Genomic DNA, 24859 nt, shown 5'->3' on the forward strand with positions numbered 1-24859 from the left:
AGTTGTGAGGCACAGACCGCCGAGCTCTCTGCCCGACTCCACTGGTCACACTATAACTTAACTATAAGACTCTTTGAATCAAAAGAGCACTCTACAAGGTTAATGTACCATAAAACATAACTTATATACCCCCGTTTTCTGTGAATGTATGATTATGAAGTGAAGGAGAAAAGATGTGAAAAAAGTTGTGCAGTGTCGCTGTCTTTTCCAGCACAGCGTGGACTCAACTTTCAATGAATGGGGATGTGTTTTGTTAATAGGGTCAGGTCGCACGCAGCCATGTTGGAATCATTTTCCAGGACTATATGTGATTTTCCAGGACATTTGACTTTTTCTCCCATTTTCCAGGTGTTTTCCAGTACTGGAAAACTGGTCAACTGTTTTCCAGGTTTTCCAGGACGCGTGGGAACCCTGACTGCTGCCTGTCTTTGCGAGGACACTTAAAACATATTTTTCAACCTGCGTTTTCTCCTAGTTAACTAAAAGTTAAACAAAATATAAAAGCTATGAATGCAATATAGCATTAGCTTGCTTCGTTTTATTATAGAACTGAACTCCATCTTTAAGTGCTGAACACCCAGGACTAAAAAATAGATGAACTACAACATGAACTAACAGCATAACGAGTCAGATGTGACTGACATCGGCTACAGACGAGGCTAATGCTAGGTGTGGTTAGCTTAATAGCTGCAGTTTGACTATTCCTTCCACTGACAGTTATTTAACTGATCAGTTTTCATAATAATTACACCTAATTCAAATATCGATAAATGTGAATAAACTTAATGCTACTGGACTGAAATTTGTTTGTTATTTTTGAGACACAGATTAAACACAAGACTGTAGATCATTAATGTGAGTTTCCAGGGCTCTAATAGCTGCTTCTTTTCTAATGCCACATGTTTCTGCAGCAAAATATTAACTTCCCTGCATCTACATTGTTTGCGAGTTATGTTTATATGTTGCTTGGTCAGTCTACCAGCGTTTTTTTAATGTAAACCTATCAGTCCTTTATTTCTCTCTACTGAAAGCCTGTGATGGATGCTGCTGGATACCAGATGCATAAACACTCTCCATCACGCACTCTATATGCAGCACACCTCTGGAGTGAGCAGCCAAAGTGTTGATAATCCCCAAGATACAACTAACAGCACTGATCTTCACAATAGGCCCCCAGTCTCACGGATTACTCTAATCCCTTCAAGTTTTATTTGTCCAATTCCTTGTCTCCTCTCCAGAGATATGAGGCAGGAAACAAAACATTAGGACTTAAAGGCTCTTCCTAGGCCCTGCCTCCTCTTGATTGTCTTCTCCCCCCTCCCCGGCAACCCTCCACACACCCCTGCTGCTCTGCTTATCTCACTCATATTCAATTTAACTTGGACTGTGATTAACGCTCCTCCAATGAAGGGAGAAAAGACACAAAGGATATTTCCCTCACTCTCTCTCTCATCCACCGGGCTCTTTCAGCTATTCAACTGTCCTCCATTTTTAATGACTTCTTTATCTCTGGACTGAGGAGGAGATTTGTTTGTGCTTTCATGTAAGTTCTGTCAAGTAAAGTGGGGGCCAGGCGCTCTGTCGGATTAGAGGGGGAGAGACGGGAAGAAAGCGGGGCCCTGACAGTCACTGTCAGGTGAGTAGAGCTTACTATAAATGGACTCGCTGCTTTTTAGACACGTTACATTCAACACGAGAGCATTTCTTCCTGATCGGCACAAAGAGATAAATGCAGAAATGTCCGTGTGGAATTATTAATTGCGCATGCTTTGTTTCCAGGGATGTGTAAATTACTAAAGGAGAATTAAATATGTGTTATTCTCTCTGTGGTTTGCTGCATTGCTCATTACAATGATCATTTATATTAATTCTTTCCAGCAACAGTTATGTGCTGCATGTCTAAAATATGCAGTAAGAGATGTTTTAGTCTGCGGGCATGAATTTGTATTTTCGCTTTGAATATCTTTAGATAGCCCACTTTTGAAAATCTGGGGTACCAACTCGATCACCTTTGAGAAGCATCCATAAACTACTTCTTTGCTTTCCCAAACGAGGACTACACACTGCCCCAATGGTGCTCAAGTGAAATGATTTCTTTATGATCCAGAGACTGTAGCATCCTCATGCTACACAGTCATCAGAGGGAATAAAAGGGCTGCATTATTAACAGGCTAAAAAATCAGCCTGCAGCTCTGGACCCTTAGGGGCCCCACAAGCCAAAGATTTATTGCGTGTCAGGTGCTTTGGGGTGATTTTGTCATTCATCTCAAGTTTTTGTTATTATCCACATCTATTGAGCAGTATAAAGTAGAAGTATAAAGGCCTTAAGGTGTGTTCTGCATTGTTACATGTGTTCTCTGCACATCTGGTACAGAATTGGTTCCCAATCTGTGGGGCAAGAAGCTCCCCAGGGGTCGCAGGAGAAACCTGAAGGACCATAACATAATAGAGGTATATGAACGGTAATATATGTATTTAATTTCTTACACAAAATTATTATTTAACTTTCATTCAACTCATCTACTTCTGGATACCTTTAACGTCTTAAATAAAACAACCGTTGCTCCTTGATGTAACGTTGCACAGCTCATGCCAACATTCAGCTGTGATCATTCATCAGGGGCTTCAAGTGAACACTGATTATTTTAAGGAATCATGATTCAAAAAGACTTTATAAGTCCATAGCCTACAGTCTATCAGACGTTATGTGTTTTTTTCAATAATGTCAATATGTTATTTGTCAGTGTGTCAGAGTGTTTAGAGTCTCCACAGAGTGAGATAAGACACTGACCTCCGGGAAGGTTCACTTATTACTCGGCATCCAACTTCGGATAAAGACAAACCATCACTAGGTATCAATCTTGTTGGTAGTGCCTTCATGTTAACAGTATTATTATAAGCCTACTTACAAGTTAAATTAAAATCCAACTTATCATTTTCATTTGTGGTAGAGTCCTAACATTAACATTTTCCATTTGTATTTTTAACAGATGCAGTAAATAACAGCAGCACCTGTGTAAGGTCCTCTTCCCGTAAGTTTTAGGGAGTCTTGTAACTCTGCCAAAGCTCACTGTGTTTTGGTTTGTAGTTGCTTTTTGTATTTTTTCTTCAATTTGATAGACGTCTCTTTCCCTTAGCTTTTAGTGTGTTAAACATCCCTCCCTATGTCTGGCTGTCTTTTCTCTGCCATTGACTAGTTCATCCATTAACCACGATTCTTACATTTTGTGCTCTCCAAATAAACTGAGAGTTAAATCAAAAGTACCCTCCATGTTATCTATCGATAGTGTTAGAAAGTAACCTTTTTTGCCACATTGTTGACAGGCAGAGGTGAAATCACAAAAATGACACTAATGTGCCGTAACTCCTTTCTGTGGATTGATTGTATATGTTTGACGTGTGCGATCAGCTTGTTCCTAGTGCTGCCTTAACTATGCAGAATTAATAACTACTGTCAAGGGATTTTGACCAATCACAATCAAGTATTGCCACAGCTGGGTAAAAAGGTAGTGTTAGCAGTGGAAGCTAACGCCTTCCATTGTCATAGGAAAGAGATCTGAGAGGTTGAGTTTAGGAAATGCAAGTGTGTGTGCTGTGTCCCAAGTGTTGTTAGTTTCAAATTACTGACATGCTGTCTCAAGGTCATAGATAGGTTTGTTTTCTTTCTTGAACAGAAAACAACATCATGTTCCGATATTCTATCAGTATCTATCTCAAATTTTGTTTACTTGCACTATATGACCGAAAAACTGTCTTAGCTTATAAAAGGCTTTGAGTTCTCCAAATATGACCATAAAAAGTGTAATCACGCTAATTGTCAAGAGTGGCTGTCGTAGGAAAAGCAACACAAATATGTCGGGGGGGAACATTTTTCAGACATACTCAGTTTGAGTATTTTGCATTGACCATGAACCGTTTGCAGTTATGTTTCAAGTTTCAGTTATGTGGATTACATCTTTGTATGGTTAGTGAAACAAAGAGCTGTAGACAGATCTGTTTGTACCTTGGTTTCGGTGCACAGTGCAGCTCTATAGCACATCACTGCACTGCTTACAGTGCATAACCCGGGCAAACCTCTTTGTGCCCCATGTGCACAGAAACAAAACTCAGCAGACAAAGAGCTGTTTGCCTCCTTAATGTTTATGAAAATACTCAATCAGCTGAGCAGAAAAAGAAACATACCCAACTGGCTCTGCCTACTCGTACATGACTCCAAATAATCGGCAGTATAATGGAGTACAATAACAAACACTGTGGGAAATGTTCTACACATAAGATTTTATTGGGCAGGACAAGCTTCTAGATGGGTTAAAAAGCTTTCTGAAGAGCAAAAACATCATTACCCATCTGCCTGCATTTCTACTAAGTACTTTTTCAATGAAGCCGACGGAGCGGTGGAAATCCTTTTCAATCAGGACCCTCTTTAATATGCGTATATTCTTATCTTATAATGGGGCCCTCTCTATTGTGAGAGTCTTCTCTGCAGCGGCCCCTTTTCGCAGCATAATGGGCCATAAACTGAATAGCGGGAAAGGTAAATAATTTAAGCCCCCTGCATTTGCCGTGGCACACCTTGCATTATGAATTTATGTTTGAAGGCGTAACAAGAGATTACAAATTACCACATTAGAGGGGCGGAGGAAGAGAGGATGAGAGACGGAGTGAGAGTTCTCTCCTGAGCAGAAAACCACTTAGGGAGTCAGGTACATCACCGAGCCATTACACACGGAGCGGAAGCATCTGCTCGAAGAGACCAATGAACTGCTGTGATTGGTCACATCCTGCTACCAACACTGCTATCAACAGCAAATCAGGTCAGCTCAGGAGCTTCTCTATTGTGTGAGCTAAGTGGGTTAGATCTGTTTTAAACGTGAGGCATGTCTCACGCCACTTTTTAATGACTTTTACTTACTGTAAAGGTATATGCTCACTCACTCGCTCAAGTGCATGTAAGTGCATGTAAGTGCTATGGGTAAAGTACTCTCCTGTGGTGAGGCATCTATTTAAACCTTGGTAGAAAAGATGCTGTGTCTAGTTTGATTCACTGGACTGTCCATGAGACTTTTCAGAGTCTAACAGCAGACAAGATGGCAGCTGCATGATGTTGATGGGAAGCAAAGTAAGTCGAAAAAGCAGCTCGGCAGTTTTTAAGTCTCAGTCCCCAAGAAAATGACAACTTCTGTTGCATGTTTAATTGCCTAAAATGACCAGACGTGACAATGACAGTGACATAATTGTGCAAATTATGACTTGCCTCATGCCGAAGCAAAGTCAGCAGTTGTGTGACTTTGTGGTCATGCAACTAAACATCTTAGGGGTCAGACTTGTGTGTCTGATTGGCACATAAACACTTTGACACTCGAGGGCAACAATCAAACAGCGACCAGGATACCTCAGTTTGTTCAAGCTGCTGCCAAAACTTAACCAAACCTTTATCACTGAGGCAGAACAACAGAAGGAAAATGTTCATTTTCTGACAGAATACTGTCTGTGTGTGACTCTTTTGTGTTCTTGAATCTTTCACTTGAAGAATAAAAGCTTAAAAATGATTGTCATGTCTTACAGCAGCCGAACTCAAAGTCTAGACCTGTTTTATAATCATTTTGGTTCCACTGCCTCTGTTTCTGATGTTCCTGGCACAGTAAAGCTCTTTTTGTGACGCTGTATTAGTTCTAGTTTTCTAACTTTGCTAATTAATCATCTGTAACCCCCCCCCCCCTTCTCTTTTTGAGTTTTCAAAACGTGTTCTCTCTGTTTTTCAAAGCAAAGTCCAAAACCATAACCTCAGTTTCTCCTGAGTGCTGGTTTGCCTTTTCTCTCTCCCAGCGCTGTCAGCCTCTGATCCTCATTCCTCTTAATACATCCAATGAATAGAGTGATACAGCAGCCCTCTAAAGTTGAATATAAAGGCGCTGTGTGTGTGTGTGTTTGTGTGTGTTTTACTGTCTCTGTCTGTCTGTGTGTGTGTGTGTGTGTGTGTTTGTGTGTGTGCATGTGATGGGCAGGCAGTCAGGGCTGCTTTGTCCCTCAGGCCCCCCGCGACGGCGGCACCAGCGCCCTCTCTCTCCCCGAGAGGAAGCGCAGTGACCTTTGCGTTGGTGGCGCTGGCTGGTGTGTGTACTTACATCAACGTAATTTGCATTAATGTAATCGGAGCTCTGTTCCCCCTCCAGGGCCTGCAGCCTGACACGGGAGTGATCATCTGGAAGAGAGGCAGAGAGGAAGAAACCGCCGCTGAATTAATCATATTAACGAGGGCATCAAGAGAAGAAAAGGCGGAGAGGGACAGAGGGACAGAGTAAAAACAGAGGAGCAGAGACACAAACGATACAAGACAGAGAGCGGTGATGGAGGAGTGGAAGGAGGCTGGCATCATACTCTGGCACGAGTGAAAACAAAGCTGCAGAAATGAAACATGCCTGCTCAGTCATTTGACGGAGGCTGTTTGACCAACACGGTGACGCTGCCATCCGTTTAAACATTGATGATATGAAATCCAATATTCAGTGCGTGAAACATGCAAGACAGAAGAACTCATGAACCTTCAAATGAATTAGTCAATCAGTTACAAGTAATAGAAAGTGGAATGACTGCTCAATGCTGATGCTTTATAATGGACTGGACCAACAAAGGAAGTTTCAACAAGAACACCAGTTGATGGTCAGATACATTTGAGACATGAAAACAATACAGCCTTTGATTTGAAACTGTTTAAATAAAGAATTAAATAGGAAACTTTGGTCAAATTTGGTATTTCATGTATGATGCTGGCATTCCTAACTCACCTGACGTAACTTTAAAGTCCTTTAAAGACAATCCTTGAAATCCATCTTCATGGGTTTCTTGTCACCAGTGATTTTACCGTCTAATCAGCATTATTTGGACATTTTGCATTCCCGCTCAGCCCATGTGTGGATAACTAATGTGAATTAATTGTGAAATCTAATTCAACATTTTCATGCCCAGGCTGCATGTCATGCAGCATGCGCTGCAGGGCTGATTCCTCATAACTGAAAAGACACTGCAGGAAGATGAATATAAAAGTAGATTGGAAAGGTCAAAGCTGCTCTCGTTGGCTGATAATAAAACTGTGTTTGAGCAGCTTATAGTTATCCAGAGTCACAAGCCTGGCCAATAAATCAGCCTGAAGACTGAGAACAGCACACACACACACAAACACAAAGAAAAAAAACCTTATGAGCACTCAGAAGGTGCTTTGTACACACATGCAATAATATTCCCATATCGGTTCTTCATGCGGTTCTCATCCTTCTTGGCAGAGTCCCATGGTGCAGACTGTCCCTCAAAAAAGCTCTGAAAAGATAGAAACAGAGAGAGGGAGGAGGGAGGTAAATATGGTGTCATGTGTTAGCACTCAGAAAGATAACCATAAGAATAGTCTTCCTCTTTCTGCTCTACAAATAAAAAGAATGGGAGCATTAGCTCTAAGAAGAGAGACATATTAATGTCATTATTAAACATGAAACATAGAGTGGATGGCGGTTCCTGGGGCGCTGTGTCAAACAGAGAGTGCCATTAGGGCAAGAGCGGTGGGAGTCACGCTCAAACTTCTCCCCCTGCGCTGCTTTGCCAGGCGGAGCCACCGCAGCGGCTGTCGCTCTGCCGCGTCTGAAGGACTCAATCAGCTCGTCGCGGGGAAAAATAAAGCCAGCTCATCGTCTGCAGATCAAAACTGCTCTGCTTCAGATTACCCTCATGAAATATTTATCATCCCTCGCTGGGGAGATTTCCATTCTGATGGCACACCAGGCACAATTAAGCCAAATTATGAAAATACATCTCCACTGCCAGTCCACCGCTGTTCAGCAAGGGGAGGACGGGCGGCTGGGGTCGGCTCCAAGCAGACTAGTCTGGACAAAAACATGTTATTGTTCCGTCTTTTTGAGAGTCAGCTAATGCACATTTGAAAAGTCAGCTAATGCATTAGAATGCAGACCATCTGCAAGAAAAGATTCAAGAGCATTTATCGGAGGTTAAACAGATTGTTTCGAGGCTTCGTTTGAGAGTCTAAGAGAGCTTCACGTCATCTTCAATCATCCCTGCTCTACGACTTGATGGTTTCATTCATCTCAGTGCTAAGGCAGGCAGCAGGCCGTTTGTCTAGCAAATAAAAGGTCTCACAGACACGACACAAGGACATATTCCCCGTATGAAGTCTTAAGGATTAGTGATTCCACTGAGAAACAGCTTTAATATGCTAAAAATATGTCCCATCCTTCCAGAGAAGATGGAAACGTGTCATAGAGATGGATTATACGGGCCTTTCCTCCTGTGGCAGTATGTCTCCAGTAAATGCATGGGCCAATGTCGCTCTCTCTGTCACCCTGAAGGATAAAGGTCTCATATCAAGCATCTGGAGACAAATCATCCTCAAGCCAAAAGGTGTTACCTGCCAACTTTATCATAGTTCTCTCTTAAACTGAGTGACCCTGCCAGCCTGGGACGTTGTAGTCTCATTCTTCAGGCTGTTTGGACGCTGAATTCAGAAAACTTATCATGCCAATAAAGTAGTTTGTATCCCAAGAGGTGCAGATTTTATTGAGGCTTTCAATATAAAGGATATAAACCCTTTTGGAGGATAATTAGCTTCAAAAATTCACCAGACAGTGATTGAAAAACAATGGCTCCACTTGAAAAAAAGTGTTGTGTAGCAAAAGGTCGTTGTTCTACTTTGGTGCATCTGCAGGTAGTTTTTCACACCGCTCAAATTATTCCCACTGGCCCAGATCCAACTTAGTATGTTCTTAATTACAGGCTTCCTGCTGCACTCCAGTCCCAGCACAGTTTGTCTGCTGGTGCTGCTTCTTCGCCTGTAACTACTTACTGTGAGCGAAAAAGCAGTACTTTGTATGTGTTTAGTCACTGAGAGAAAACCTTCGTCTACGACACAGGACTCAACATACAGCACACACCACGGCGGAGTAAGAAATAAAAATGTAAAAGCGTGGTGACACAAAGAAGCAGAGTCATTTAGTGAGCTTCCTTATGAATTAATCATTTACTGTGTGAAAAGAGAGACACATTCAAACAGACTTAGAGCTTACTGAGTTTCAGTTTTCTACCTTCACTAAAATATAAGGACAAGACGACTTCTTTAAAAGAGCTGAAACTTGTTTTCTGTTCACCTAAACTCTGTCAGTGTGCAGGACAATCTGGACATGCAGATGCTTTGTTTGTGTCCAGCATGGCTTTATAAAGCTTTAGTAAAGTATACAGGATGACAGTGGAGGGTTATGTGGCATCATTTCTTTATGAAGCTTTACAATCACCAGTTAATTTATGATCAGTGATGCAATTTCACTCAGTACTGTGGTTGATTTGGCTTTGCAATAATGAAAAACACTCATTTGTGATTGAAAAGAATAGTGTTTGAAAATGTTTGAGTCATTGTTCTCTTTTCAAATAACCATTCTTTATTAAGTGACTGATCATTTTGGCTCTTTCTTTCAGTTTTATCAACGAGGGAGTGCTTTTGAAAAGCGTTATAATAAACAATAGAGTTCTGTACCATTAATGGATCTCACTGTTTCTGTTTACAACATTAGTGATGTTTTGATACCTATAAGTATGATTCAGCCAATTACAACTACCGACTTGATTCCAGTACAAATACAAATATACTTATTACTATTATTATTATTGAACTGTTTGGGGCCAATAATATCAAAACCTGTAAAAATAGTTTAACCTATCAAAACTGAATCCATCATTTTGAAGTTATGAATATCAAGCTGAAATGATGGCCAATTTAATCCTCATTAGAGTTATTTTTTCTGCCAGCACCACAGTGTCTCTGTCAGACAGAATCATATAAATGATCTGAAATAAGTTATTCTACCCTTTCACTATTTCTTAGTTATAGCCATGTCATGCCTCGGGGTGGCATAAAAGAGTGACTTGTTGAGTAAGCTGGTGTTTGAGACAATTGATTTCCGTTGAAACAACCCTGCACTTCAGGTTTAAACCAAGTGGCAACCTCTGGTGTTAAAAAATGAAGCAAATGCAGAAGTGCTGAAAGCTGCAGTTCTCCGAGTGTCCACTCTAAAAGTCCCCCCAATCCCATTAGTTCCCCATGTTAAAATGCCAATCTTGACCAGGGAATCAAACATGTTTACAGCCTGGTCCAAAATCCCTTTAGATCTCAGAAGCTCATCTCTATTTGTTGCACCTGTATGGGTGGGATTTTTCTCTATAACTCATCTTCTTTTGTTGAGTCTCAATCAAAGACTGGAGGAAAAATGGGCGAAGCCTCATTGACGTCACCTGTTGGTTTCTGCTGAGGGGTTTTAAAGCCTACAGAGGTGGTCTCCTTATTGAAAATGCTGACTCAGCCTCACTTTGAGTCAACCTAGAAACAACTGAGCTGTAACATGGGTGTTAATGGGGATTCCTTGGCTTTTGGAGTCAGCTTCAAGTGGACAGTCGAGGAACTGCAGCTTTTCACACATCCACATTGGATTCATTTTTAAACAACGGCGGTTGCTACTTCATGTAGATTGGTTGAAAGTTGGGTGTAGTTGCGATGTATGATTTACATAACCCTCTTTAGTATTGAATGGGTGATGTCACTGAGGCTACCATACAGTATAAGAGTAATGCAGGTATACTGTATCTTGAACTTGGAATGACTCGACTTAAAGGGTAAAACATTTCAGGGTTGACATCATAATCACATGACAAAGTAAATGAAAACACCACTCTTATTACATTTCTTCATCAAAATGCTTTGGTCACTTTGCATAGCTTGTATTGGTGAATGCCCTTTTCAGATTAGGTCATACTGTACATGTGAGATGTTTGAATCCCACAGGGCTTATTATTAAAATGAGCCAACAAGCACCATCAGTCTGTCAGGTTTGAAATACCATCTACAGAAATAGTTCACAAATAACCAAAAATGTTGGCTTACCTCGTTTATCTGATCCAAAGTTAACGAACAGAATAACAAGAAGCATGGTTTGGAGAGAGATATGGTACAGTGTAAGTCAACAGGTTTAGAGGTGCACGAGGCTCCAATCTCATCATCAGAAATAAAGGGTTAAAAAGGGCATTAACCTTAAGACAGATCGATAGATAGAGAGAGAGAGAAGACAGGAGGAGGACAAGAGACACTGCAGCCGTGTGAGAGTAAGCTCTGCTACACACTTTTAGCTTCCAATGAGTTATTGGTGCAAAAGTCTATGGACAGCCAGGTGACAGCTAGGTGAGACAAGGGCCAATCGTTAGCTGTGGCATGTTTTCTTTTTGATGGACTGTTTTGCATCTAACTAACGCTGGACTCATGGAACACCTTTATCCATAATGGATTAGACCCGGAGGACAGCCTAGAGCACTACAGCCCCTCAATGATCTGATGCTGCAGGTAGTGATGGGAGGCTGCATCATTTAATTCTGTAGTCATGAGAGGGAAGTGGGGAGTTAATTACTGATAAATCTGGCCTACACAGTCTAACCAAGGAGGGAGTGAGATGAAGAGAGGGAGAGGAAGCAAGGAGGGAGGTGTGAATAAGTAAATTATGAAATAGGAGATGATGGAAGTGAAAGGATAAAAGAGATTTAGAAAAGTAGAGAGTGAAGAATAAGGTGTTAAAAGGTAAAGTGAGGTTGTAGAAAGGTCATAAAGAAAGACTGAAGATGTAGGAATAAAAGAGGCAAGACAATTGTTTAAAAGTGAGTGTGATGTCAGAGAGAGAGAAACTAAAGATTTACAGATTAGATTTTTAAAAGAGGGATTTAGCTTGAAGCTAGCCTGTTACAGCACGGCTTCAGGGTGAGATGAGGCTGGCTGCTGTGGTGCTGAGGGACGGCTGGAGTGGCGCCAAGCCCTGCCAGCCTCCTGCACTAATGAGAGGAAATGAGAGTGATGCTCTTCTGGGGCAAAATCTTTTGTTTTGGTGTCAGCGAGAGGCATGGTGTCACATTACCGATGCTGTTGTGTGACAACAGTCTTGAGAGAGCAGCAGGCTGTCATTGTCGAGGTCTAATCGGCCCTGATTCAGATTAAGGAGGGGTTGTGGCTAACATGCAGCTAGCTGGTCCTCACACTTTTTGGGGGGGGGTGGGGGGTTTGCATTTCAAGCTGGACTACAGCTGAGTCTCACAGGGGACAGATACAAATGCACATTCCCTGCAAGCAACAAGGAACAGATGAACAACAAGACAAATCACACCGTAAACACACTGTGACGGGGTACATTAACAATTTATCATAAAAGTGCATCTGGGGAGGAACAAAACAGTTCTGCTGTGCGGTGCAAAAACAGGGAGAGACAGACAGGAGGACAGAGAGACAGATGCAGTGGGGCGGCCACACATGAAGCCTGGTGTTAGACTGATAAACATCCCCTCTTAAGACACTCTGGAGATGTTACAAGTCCATCACGGGCTTTATTTGTAACCTTTATAACAGGGGGAATGAGACAGCTGGGCCACGTCCTACCTCATACTCCTCCTTGAAGCCGTAGCCTTCGGCGCACTTCATCTGGGTGATGTGCTGGAGGAGGTCGGCCACACGGATGGCCGGGTGCAGCTGACCCGTCTGGTATGGCACGTCGACCTGCTCCCGCTTCCTCAGGGAGTGAGTGTGTGATTGCACCAGGCTGCTGGTGTCACTGCCCATGTTCTGGCTCTCGTCTAGGGGACATAGAAACAGAAAGGGGGACAGAGCAGGTCAGGTAAAGAGGCAAGAAGCAACATTCATCAGATTATTATTAGATCCATTTGGGTGACATAGTGCTTGAAGCAGGAAATGACTGATTTTTTTTTGTGTTTATGGGTTTATAAAGTTTAAGTTGCTTAGGTGTTGTCACTCACACCAGCTCATATCTCACTTAATTCTGTTCCCATTAACAGATGGCACATTATCTCATTTACTGTTAAGCATTATGTCACCATCCTCCAGATTGACAAACAACTCTCAACTAGTAATCTGTTTGTTATGGATGGTCACAACAACACAACATCATTGAGTAATAGGATGAGTCATGTGGTGGGAAGGTTCAGGTCCATCTGTCTCAGTGTGTGGCTGCAAAATGTTTAATAAAGCCTACTGTACTCTAGGACAGGCTCGAGCCATTAAAGAACACAGTTAGCATTAAATATGGCTGCTGTCAGAGAAAGAGGAGTCAGTGGCCCTAAGCTGGAAGAGACAGTATACAGTGATTGTAAAACTCCACATGAAGATGCTGTAAAACAACAAGTTGACTTTGTTTTTACTGGCTCTACAGTATGCTGGTTTGGGCTGCGGCTCATATTTGAGAGTCAGAGTCCATTCCAGCTCCTTCATACTGTAATCCAGTCAGTGGCAGACATGAGGCACAGATGCTGTGGGGGAGCCAGCGGACGATGGAGGGTGTCCAGAAACATGAAGGAGGAGGATGTGAGGGGGTGCGGTGGGCCACAGTGAGCATGTTGCAGCAGGCACCGTCAGAAGCATCACACAGACACAGCGTGGATTCAACCCCTGCTACCCATTACCCCCCCCTCCCCCCCGAAATATGAACAAAACAAATTTAACCTAAAGAAAGTTTGGAAAAAATAACAGGAGGGAAGCGTAGATGGGAGGAGAATGCATGGGGTGATACTGCCATGGGGCACTGTAGACCATGCTAGAGGCTAATGGTGGCTTGGTGGCACGGTACGGAGGGCGGTGAGATGCTAACATGTCCACTGGTCATGCAATCAATGTCGTAATGTCCATGTCAGAAGCAGCCTCTCACTGACGGCCTGCTCTCTGAGTAAACACCACCTCCTTCCCCCAACCCAGGGCCCACTTGGGAAAACTTACCATTAATGGGCACTTTTTAGATAGCAGATACATAAGAGGTTACGTATGTAAAGAGAAAGAGAGGAGAAGAGAGAGGAGAGAGGGGATAAGCAACAATACAGCATGAGAACCTGTTACAGTAGAGTTTTTTTTAGAGCTACACTAAAGGGCAAGATCACATGCCTTCTCAGTCCAAACTGCCTCCATAGAAAGCCTCGTCAGGGGGGGATGTTGAGTGGATGGATGGGGCAATTTCAACAGTGCAAGACAAAAGTAAAAGAACAAAAACAAGGAAGTCATGGATTCAAGGGAGAAAATAATGGTGGAAAACTGGTTGTCTTTGGAACGAGCTGTAATTGTTTTAGATCTGTGACTTGCATATTTAATGATGCCAATTATTTTTGGAATAGTCTGACATTTCAAATTTTCTCCTCTAATTGCTATAATTATATTTTGCACGTGCTTGTGGTGACACCTGTATTTATACCATTTTTTATTATTTCTCCTCCAACATGAGTGTGTGATGGAATCAAAAGAATCTTTTATGATCTAATCAGTTTTGATCGTTAACCTCAGCTGATGAGACAACGCTGTGACTGCATGTGTCACAACTGAGAGCATATAACCTTTTCTGGGCTGCTGTAATTTGGTGTTAATTGTTTCATGCTTCATTAGATGTGGGACTAACATACGCAGCTGTCACAGCAGCAATGATGAAAGATGCAGCTTTAAGACACTGAAGTTCTGTTCCTATGAATGTACTTGTGTTGCTTGTTGCATCTTTCTTCTCTGAGTATTTAATTATTACACTTCTCGTGCCCCACTTTGTAGCTGCATTATGTGGTGCGCTGGTACAAAAAGCCTCCTCTAGTTTAGGCTGCTGCACTTTGGGCTACTCTGCTGCACTTTGGGCTACTCTGCATACTACATGAAGGCTCATATTAATTAAAAAGATGAACAAAATGCCTTTTCTTTTTTGATATTTTTATGGTATCCCTGCACAGGGTGGATAAACACGGGCAAAACTAAAACAAAAACAAGTAGGTCACTAGCAGTTAGCCAAAGGCAGGGGGAGCGACATTAAAAAGAATAATAGAAAAGGTTGTTGTTTTGGAGGGAGGGAGGGAGGGAGGGAGTTAAATGCATAGTGAAAGGAGTGGGGAGGGAGGGGAGGGCAGCACAGCTAATGGAAGACGTTAGATGTTCAGACCGAACGCATCCCGCTTTGGAAATGTTTTGGTGTGTGGGGCAAAAAGAGAGAGAGTTATTTTGTTTCCCTCTCACACCTTTTAATCTGTTTGTGTCTCAGTGCAGCTGCTTTGGCTTCAGCACGCTGTAGCCCTGACGCAGGGGCAATCTGCCCCACCCCCCTGTTGCCCCCCCACCCCTCCCCTTTAGACACTCCCCCACATCCAGTCCACATGTCTGTCCATGCATATGAGAGGTCAAACATGTATGTGACATCACACGCACGACACGCAATGCGGATGGGATGGAGTGAAGCCAGCCTCAGCCCAGGAGAGCCCCCTCTTTGGGGGAGGGAAAGAGGGAGGAAGGGAGGAGGAGGAAGAGGGGGGAGGAGAAGCAGCAGGCAGGTATGAAGGTGAGGAAGCCATCTTTAGTAAAAACAAAAAAAAAAAAGCCAACCAAACTGAAAATGGTAAAAAAAAATCTTCTTTTTCATCCTCACAGTTAAGTCTTTAAAACCAGCACCTTATGACATATCCTGTTATATTCTGTAATGTACAAATAAGAGCAAATAATCAACAGCAATGGAAGAAGAAAAGGTGGCTCACCTAATATGGCAGTTGGCACAAAGGGATCTGCTCATACCCCAAAACAAGTGCAGAAGTTGGAGGAGGAAAGAGAGTCGCAGTAAATAAAAGAAGACCAAAAAACAACAACAACAACAACAACAACAACAACAACAACAATAATGGACAGTTTGTTTTTTGGTTTCTTGCCAAGCAGCAGAACAAGAAACTTCTCCTGTTTTCAGAAAAGCTAATTATACAGTAAGTTTGGCTGATTAGAAATCTAACTCCATCTAATCAATGAGCTGTAATCTGATGACATAAGACTTACAATTATGCATATTATTCGGAGAAATTGAAAGTTATAATTGAACAGCTAAATCCCATCTAGACAAAGTGATATGAAACACCCATTTTCTAAGCAGAGAGGAAGCAGAGTGTAAAGCCATCCAAAGTTAATTTATCTACCTTCTCAGTTGTGAAATCGTTTTATAATTCAAAAAGCAAACATTAACTCTAATGTCATCACGCACACTGTACAGTATGCTGTAGTCTGTAATCTACAGAAAAAGAACCTTACAGAAAACATGAAACTAATTCATGTCTGTTTGAAACACACCATCTTATTAAAGCCTTCTTACACTTCAGCAGGTTTTCTGATGACTGAACTTCACACCTTCTGGTTTCACTCAATATCACTGCTCATATAGACTTCTCTGTTGACAAACAGGATTAGAAGGTGTGTCTTTACCTGGGTAGTAGGAGTTGGTGGGGATGGATGAACTCAGAGTGTTGGCTTTAGGCAGCGTGAAGGAGGACGGTGATGATCCGGCTGAAGATGGACAACAAGAAGACAAACACAAGGCAGTCAAAGATCTGGCACAACTTTCTCTGGAGTAAAAATAGTAGTACCACTGTTTATGACTACATCATTAAAACTCTGTTTACAAAATCACACTTAACCCCCAGAGTCTACGTTGTTCTCCGTTCATGTTTGCCAACTTTTCATGCTTTTAACTGCGATTACGCCTCAGCCCACATGTATGATATCCTTTCAATGCACAAACTCAGCTTTTATATTATGTATTGTCAATTTAACAAAGTGCAAAGCTGCCAAAAAAACAACAATGAACTCATGAAAACAAAACATACACTGATAAAAATGTACAATCTTAATCACGAAAAATACAAAAATAACATTAGAAAATAAAAGAAACACATTGTTTGGAATATAGTGTTGTAGTCCAACACTACTTGTTGATACCTCGTATGAGGTAGAAAACAAGAGGATCACATCTTTTAATTTGTGGCTCCAACTCCTTGGAATATTCTCCTTGTGCAAAAACAACCAACAGTTTTTACGGTTGCTTTCAAAATCATTTGATTGAGACACTTCATTTTAGGGGACCATTATTATTTTGGGGGTTTTACTTAACTTTCACACTTTTTTATACTCTACATTTCATGCCTTAATTTTTAATATTTTATTTTATTCTATTTTATCCTATTCCATGTTCTTTTTCTGTATTCTAAAATTGTTTCATGTAGATAAATATGTATATTTCCTAGGACTTGTCTCAAAAGCATTTCATCAGGCACTTTATTATGGATAACAGTTTGTGAGAAAGAAACATTTGAATTGAAAATCTGAATTTGAAAATCAGTAAAAAAAAATAATAAAAATGAAACAAACAACCAACTGCTTAAATGGTTGGTTGTTAACTTTCTGTCAACTATCAAACAATTAACTAACCATAATCTTAAATAGAAACTATTGAATAGTTTTTTTCAGGTTATTGTTAATAGCAATATTAAGGACAACATGATCTGCAGGTACGTTTTGATGTGAATATAAAATAAAAACTGATCTGAATTAAACTCAGAGGTGGAAAAAAGTGCAACATTTCCATTTATAATGTGGTCTAATATGAGCAAATATGATATACAATGCATAGGGACTCTTAACAGAATATAGGCTCCTTGTAGAGCATCCACAGCCTCAGCTGTTAAACTGATGGTTTAGTGTTATTGGCACAGTGTGTTCAGGACTTTAATCTGTCAGCTGTGATGTTTTCAGAAAAATAACACCATTGACAGTCATATAAGGTCAAGGAGACCATGGAGAGAGCTTAGGTACAGTGTTGAGGGCATTAAACTGATAGGTAAAGTGAAAAAAAAGTAATGCATTTAAATCATTGGTGCCGGCAGACAGAGGGCCAGATTTGAACAGTCACACTAACAGACAGTTAATCAAGGTCAGAGCATCTTTGGGGCTCAGCCCCTGCAGGGGTGTGGAGACAGAAGCTGCTGTGGAGTTTTAATCTGATGGTTTTGACTGGGATTATACCAGGTCAAGCCCTGGGTGCAGACTTAGCTCAGCTGTCCATCAACAAAGTATTAAGTTTAACCTGGGACGGAGAAAATTAATAGGTTATCACAGCAGGGCACAGCTAGTACGTGTTGAGGCTCTTCTTGTTGAATAGGAGACAGAGCAGTGCTGAGTTTAAGACCTGATGAACCTTCTACAAGACTCCTCTCAGACTATTATTTTAACAACTACCATGGACTTCTCCTGACTGAAACACAAAAAAACTTTAAACTTTTAATGTAAGTTCATTAAATAAAGAATAATTGAAGAGTGTTAATAAAGGGAATATTTAAAAAGCCTGGAACAAACGCCATGAAGCCTGTGAAGGCAGATGAATCTCCCACTGAAAGAGCAAGGAGAAAAAAAAATCTAACAATCTTTTTAAAAAATCTAATCAAAGTCTTCTTCGTTTAATAAAAGTAAAATCTGCTGAACTGTTCTGAAGAAGCTGCTTCCCTTCTGACTGCACCAGCAAAACAAGTCAGAGAGGCTCAGTTAGAACAAGGCAGAGGCTGATAAACACAGAAGAGACATTAAGACAGTTCTTCATTAATAGTCGATTTTCTGCACTAATTTGTGTGGCTGGATGTGGTAAATGACACAAAGAAAAAACATCTTTAATGACAATAAATCATCACTTCTCTGTTCAGAGTTTTGGCCCATTATTCAACAAATTTAGAGACTATGTTATAAAAAAGAGGTCAAAACAAATAAAATATTGTGATTACTTAAAGCAATAGAAAATATTTTCACTCAGTTAAAGAGGATTTAATACCAAGACTGAAGATTTTGCTGATTGTGTTCCTGTATCCTGACTTTCTCACATTTTTTAAGCCGTCCCAGGGTGAATATTTCCTGTGCAGCCGAGTCTGATTTCCTTCTCACCTGACCACACCAAATAAATTGCTTCCTCCCTGCTTGCTGTGTGTGTGTGTATGTGAGTGTGTGAGTGTGACTTTAAAAAGCAGGTAGGCTCATGCAGGACCCATCTCACCTCGCCCGTTGAGAGTCATGGCACACTCGCTGCGGCCGTTGAGCGTAAGCGCACACTCACTGCGACCGTTGAGTGTGAGCGCGCACTCACTGCGACCGTTGAGTGTGAGCGCGCACTCGCTGCGACCGTTCAGTGTGAGTGCACACTCGCTGCGGGTGTTCAGCGTGTGGTTGTGGGTGTCCATGAAGGACAGCGCCTCATCACAGTTGGTGCCCTGCTCGGTGTAGCTCTTGTCCATGGAGTTGACCATCACTGTCATCTCTTGGCGGGTGCTGTTCAGTGTCTCCTTGCGCTTCTTGGCCAATTTCCTTTAAAGAGGGGATGAAATAAAAGCAAACAATCAGACAGACAGTGACTGTGTTTGAATTGATCTGACATGATGCTGGTAGTGATGACTCATAGATGTAATGAGATATGGCTGAGCTAATGTGCCCCTGTGGCCGTGGTCACATTAGCTTTTATTAGGCTCCAGATGCTTTATCAAGCCGCAGAGGATAAATCATTGAGAATATGGAAAGGTGTGACACTCTAACCCAAATACATCAGTGGCCCTGATGATTTAAAATTAGCTGTAGTATTTGGGGGCGGAAGAATCAGAGTTGTGAACAGTGAACTGAAACAGTCAACCTGCTTTTATTGACCTACTTTAAGTTGACATGCCTGAGACTACGAGCAATCTGTTCCTGATCAAACACTGTTAAAGCACTGTGCATGGAGCAGGCACATACACACACATGCACAAATGCACCTGCATGCACACACATATATTCTACACTGAGTCTCATTAGGTAAACACAGCTGCTGAGCTCAGATCTCACCTGCCATGGCGTCCCTTTACTGAATTAAACACTTGATCAGATCAAACACATCACCTGTAAAGCTGTCTAAATGGATAACTCTTGTTGAACTAATAACCACTTTATACATCAGGTGAGGCTTAAAGGTCTTACAGTTACAGAGTGCTGCCTGTGTCTGGTCACAACACAACCAGCTTCTGTAGTGGTCTGAAGCTTTGGAGCAGCCTTTCTTCAGACAGTGAGACAAATAAGTCTCCCACATAGACTATCCCTAAATGAACCCCCTCTGTCTCTGTAAACAAAGCAAGATCAACCATCATGCATCTGTTGCACGGAATCCCTCAAAGCTAAGTCCTAGGTCCCCTCCTTTTCTCCATCCAGAGTCATCCAGGTAAAGTTACACAGAGCAACATTGTGTTGTTTGACTTGGACACAGATGATACCCAGTTGTGTCGCACAATTCAGCAGAGTGTCTACATGATGTAAAGAGATTCAACAAAACAATAAGATATAATAAGATCCAACAAACTCCTCCAACACATTACCCAGTCTGTCGAGTCAAACACTCCTGACAATTTTAAAATAAAATAAAATATATAAATCATATAAAAAATGTATAAAATACAAATTAATAATACATAATAAAATAAAATAAAACAACAAAATACTTCAGTGTTTTGAAGTATGTCAGGGTCATAACCATGTTAAGAATTTTATATCACCTTAGGAATTAGCAAAACTCATCCACATATGTTGAATAAGCATCTTTCAAAACCAGCCATAACAAAATCTGAACAGTATATTGTGAAGGGAGGATTTAGTACAGGGCTAAAGAATCAGACTGTGAATGTAACTGCTAATGCTAATGCTTAAGTATATAGCTGAAATGTTGATTAATGAGCACTGTCCTAACAAACTAAACTCAACTACACTTTGTCAACAGAGCTGTGAATCAATCGTCTTTTTGAACATTGAATACCTTATATTACAATTTAAAATACTAATAGTATTTAAATGTTCTAGTCTGACCCATGTCCCATCTGTTATAATGGAGAGGTCTGGGTTTAAGACCTAAACTGCAGCCAGTCACCACCTGGAGCTCTAAAATATAGGTCTCATTCAGGGTAGCTGTTTCTCTGTTCATCATTTCACAGTCTATGATCTTAGCTCATAATACTACCGCTTTTCTACGTTTTTGGGGCATTGTACCTTTATTGATCGTAAAGCTGAAGGGGAACAGAAAATGTAGAGACAAGAGAGTGAGGGATGACATGCAGCAAGAGGCCTTGGCTTAGAGCAGAATCATGGATTATGCTGTATTGCGGACTATAGACATAGGAGTGAACACTTCACTGCTGAGCTAAACCAGTGCCACATGTGACACCTATGTTTCTAAATGTTTTTCTTTGTGCAACACATTTTGGGAGTATTAAGGTTGTTCATAATTCCACCTGATTATAACAACCTAGAAGAAACATTGCAGTCACTTGAAGAACCATCAGCTTCAATAACAGTTTGTTCATCTCTCTGCATTCATTCTGAATGTAAAGTCAACAAATGAAAACTCTTCTGATTTTAAAGTTAAGTTTGCATCCAGACCAGTTCTCAACCATTAGACCAATTTCTGACCCAGCGAACATTCTGTGCTCTCAATCCCTGAAGGCATGCCCTTCTGAAGCTGATCTTTGACCTCTCAAAGAAAGGAGCCACTTGCATAAGAATAGTTCCCCAATGGTGATAAATAATGCATCATATTTCCGCTCAGAGGAGTTAACCCTCATATATATACCTCCGCAGAAAAATGGTTAACAGTTTGAGCTGGAGCATACTGTAGCTCTATCTGATGCCTGCCACCGCTCTGTTGCTGGAGGGGAGCGAGCGGTGTAAGAATTAACTATGGCAGCCCTCACACTGATCCTCGCACTTTGTTACTCTCTGTGTGACCCCCTCTGCCTATTTGAATTGCAGTCTCTCTCACGGACAACTGCTGTCTAATGACGCACTCCTGCTGCTTTGTTTTCGCAAATCTCCTCTGTTTATTCAATTTTGTGGCTGTCTCGTGCCATATGGCAACAAGCCCCCGCTGCCTTCAAACAGTCATTTGCTCTGAAGGCCCCGACGTGAGGCTAATAGTAGATCCGTTCTTCAGGAAGCAAAGTGACAAAGTAGCGACATTTTCATCTGCCGGACCCACTTTTTGTCTTTAATCTGCAATTAGAGCAGGGAACAAAATGGCAATCGTGTCTCTTTTTTTCTGTTATAGCTTCATATTGTAAAAGAAGTGAGGAGGGGAGGGGGGAGCTGTATGTAACCCCAGGCAAAACTGAGACTGATTCGGCACTGTGTGTGCACTCATGGAGAAGACTATTAGGAACCGCTATAATCCAGGCCTTAATACTGTATCGCTGTTCTGATTTCTGCTAAGACTTGGATTTCCGCTTTCCTGGCCTGTGGAACAGTAGAAGCACCAGCGTTGGAGATAAACGAGGCTGCACGGACGGTTGTGCCAAAATGAGGAAAGCACCAGCAATACTGGGATGTTTGTGAGGCACCGTGGGTGTTAGATGAAGATTAATTGGCAAGCTATTCTCTCCTCATTTGTAAGGAGGGAAAATTTAATGATAGATGACTGTATCACAGGGTCTGATATGCCGACAGAGATCCTGCAAGGAAGTGTACAGTAGAGTGTTTTTGCATGTTGATGAAATAGATCATTTATCATATTCCCTGACAGTTAGCTGCACCGGGAAAGATCTCAACAAAAAATGCATGGGACTCATCGCTCGCAGGCAAACCGGATAATAGCAGCGCATATTTCTTTGAACATCACTGAATGTGCATATGTGGAGGATGATACAGACAGATGGCAGAGGTGTTTGTAGAAGTAAAGACTGAGCAAACACTGGAGGTGACTATATTAGGCAACTCTCATTAGAGGTATTGTCTGCAGTTCAGTACATGACAGGCCCGGCATATCTGGGATCTCAGTGCGCAGAGCAGCTCCTAACTCCATGACTTCAGCTACAACAAAAAAGCAAGCTTGCACGGATTGTATGTCTGCATGTGTTTGCCAGAATGTCTGTTCTGTGGGAGGTGATGCTGCTGCAACTTCTAAGACAAGAGCTTCAAAACCTTCGGCTCAGCAGCTCAGCATGGTGGGCCTCATTTCAGCGCCGGAGCAGCCTAAACCTTGTGACATTGGGACAAAGACAGCTTCATTAGAGGATGCACACACATGCCCAGCACACGGGTGTGTGCGCATTAGATGACTGACATGCAGCTGAGAGGGGCAGCAGAAGCATCTTTGATTAACCCAGTGGGGGCATTTCTGTAGTTGTTTGCTCTGTGTCTCATTGCCAACACCTTTAACACATTCTGCTATGAGGTTATCTGTCCATCCTCTGTACATGCATACATCTATTTTTCTGTGTTTACTAAGAAATAACAGAAAAACTGACTATTTCTGAATGCAGAGGCTATTCAGTGATGCACAAAGCTGTTTATCTGCTTGCTTGATTGCTTTATTGATTCTGCGAACCATTTCTTACACAACAAAATAAAGAATGTCCTCACATTCAATTGTGCTCATCATCTCTTCAAGTACAAGACTAACCTGGGTAAAAGAAATGCAGAAGCACAAATAACCTTATGTTATCGGGGACATTAAAAACAGATGCATGTTTAGAAGACCTTGACAGCACAATGAATAACATTTATGTTAAATTTATTTTTCTGCACTTCTTTGTCAAATTCTCCATTATTGTACTGTCTGCTGGGTGTTATGTCTTGAGATTCCAGTTTAGAAAGAATCATGTCAGGTCTTTTCCTCACCTTGGTTTACTTCGACTTAAATCAAGTAATAACATGTATCATAAATGAACTACATCCATGCACAGTTGATCTGATTTTTTGTCAGATTTGTGAGTTTTTATGTCACATACTAAACCATCTGTTTGACTGAACACAAACAAAAGTTCTCCTGACTTTTTCAGCTGCTTGTCACTGTCAGGAGGACACCGTTTATTTTTTACCCCAAAGCAGTGTTTACGTGACATTTCCAAAAATTCACACAGCATGGTCTGTTTCCTGCCACAAAATCTTGCATGTAGTTTAGTGAGCCTCTGTGTATGGTGTCAAACTGTGACGGGCAGATGGTTTTGTCTATGACACATCATTTTAAACTGCATCTATTTAAACTCTGTCGCTCCGTGCATGATGTCCCCTCGCCTTGCTCGAGCTGCTCTTCCTCCTCTTCCCCGTCCTCATCAACATTCAGAGCTCGTAGGTGCAAAAAATCTGCAAGGCTTGTACCAATTAATGTGATTCTTGCTGCATGTTCGGCTTGTAAGGTTTAATGAAGGTGTTTGCCCTGAGCACATTGTGTTATACATGCTACATTTAGCAGGCCTCCAATTCTCATACTGAGCACAGAGACGATGATAATGAAGAGTAAGATTCACAAAGAATGATTAGTCTAACTTCTCTCTGTGTTTTGAAGTAATAAAGGTGTTAAAAGTAAATAACAAACAGTAGCTGATCCTACCTATACCGCTCTGTTTCTCTCCTTCATATAAAACTGTAAGAGTCTGCTAAACACCATATGTGTTTGTCTATCGCTGGGCCAGTCACTGTTTGCACTCATCACATCATGTTTATAATTTACTATATGTGACCACCTGTCAGATGGAAGTGAAACATGGCGGTCCATACTGAAATATTTTTGGTCAGTTTCATCTCCTATAATTAAACTCTGTCTACATAGAGAAGAGAAAAGTGAAAGGTCCGGTTCCTGTCTGATTCTGATTCTGATCCTGTCCTTATTCTGTAAAACTTCAGTCCATGGTTGGAATATCGATTCCGACAACTGACCACGCTGCAAGCAGACATTTTGATGCTTGTATCCGTTTTGATTCAGTATCTAAAGCTCACTAACTCACCAGGATGAATGGAGCAAACAAGACTTCGATTGCTGAAATGCATGCAGAATTTGATGACCAGGTTCTAGGCTATTCAATTGATGGCCCTAAATCCCACAGACAGGCAACCTCCAAGTGCTCCAGCCTGACCAACGTACATGAATCCGATATACACTACCAGTCAAAAGTTTGGAAACACCTTCTAATTCAAGGGTTTGTATTTATTTTAATTATTTGAAACACT

At 41.4% G+C, this 24859-nt stretch overlaps 1 protein-coding gene across 1 annotated transcript in view; it reads right to left on the minus strand.

Annotated features, from left to right (window-relative positions):
• LOC117826497 (receptor-type tyrosine-protein phosphatase mu-like) overlaps positions 1-24859 on the minus strand; it is a 191731-nt gene that overhangs the window by 36528 nt on the left and 130344 nt on the right. Inside the window, 6 exon segments of the mRNA XM_034702595.1 lie at positions 6126-6202; positions 7227-7314; positions 12461-12654; positions 15583-15609; positions 16292-16372; positions 18903-19210. Of these exon segments, the coding sequence (XP_034558486.1) occupies positions 6126-6202; positions 7227-7314; positions 12461-12654; positions 15583-15609; positions 16292-16372; positions 18903-19210 (775 nt within the window).

The sequence above is a fragment of the Notolabrus celidotus genome, chromosome 15 (assembly GCF_009762535.1).
Source record: "Notolabrus celidotus isolate fNotCel1 chromosome 15, fNotCel1.pri, whole genome shotgun sequence".
NCBI classification, from domain to species: domain Eukaryota; kingdom Metazoa; phylum Chordata; class Actinopteri; order Labriformes; family Labridae; genus Notolabrus; species Notolabrus celidotus.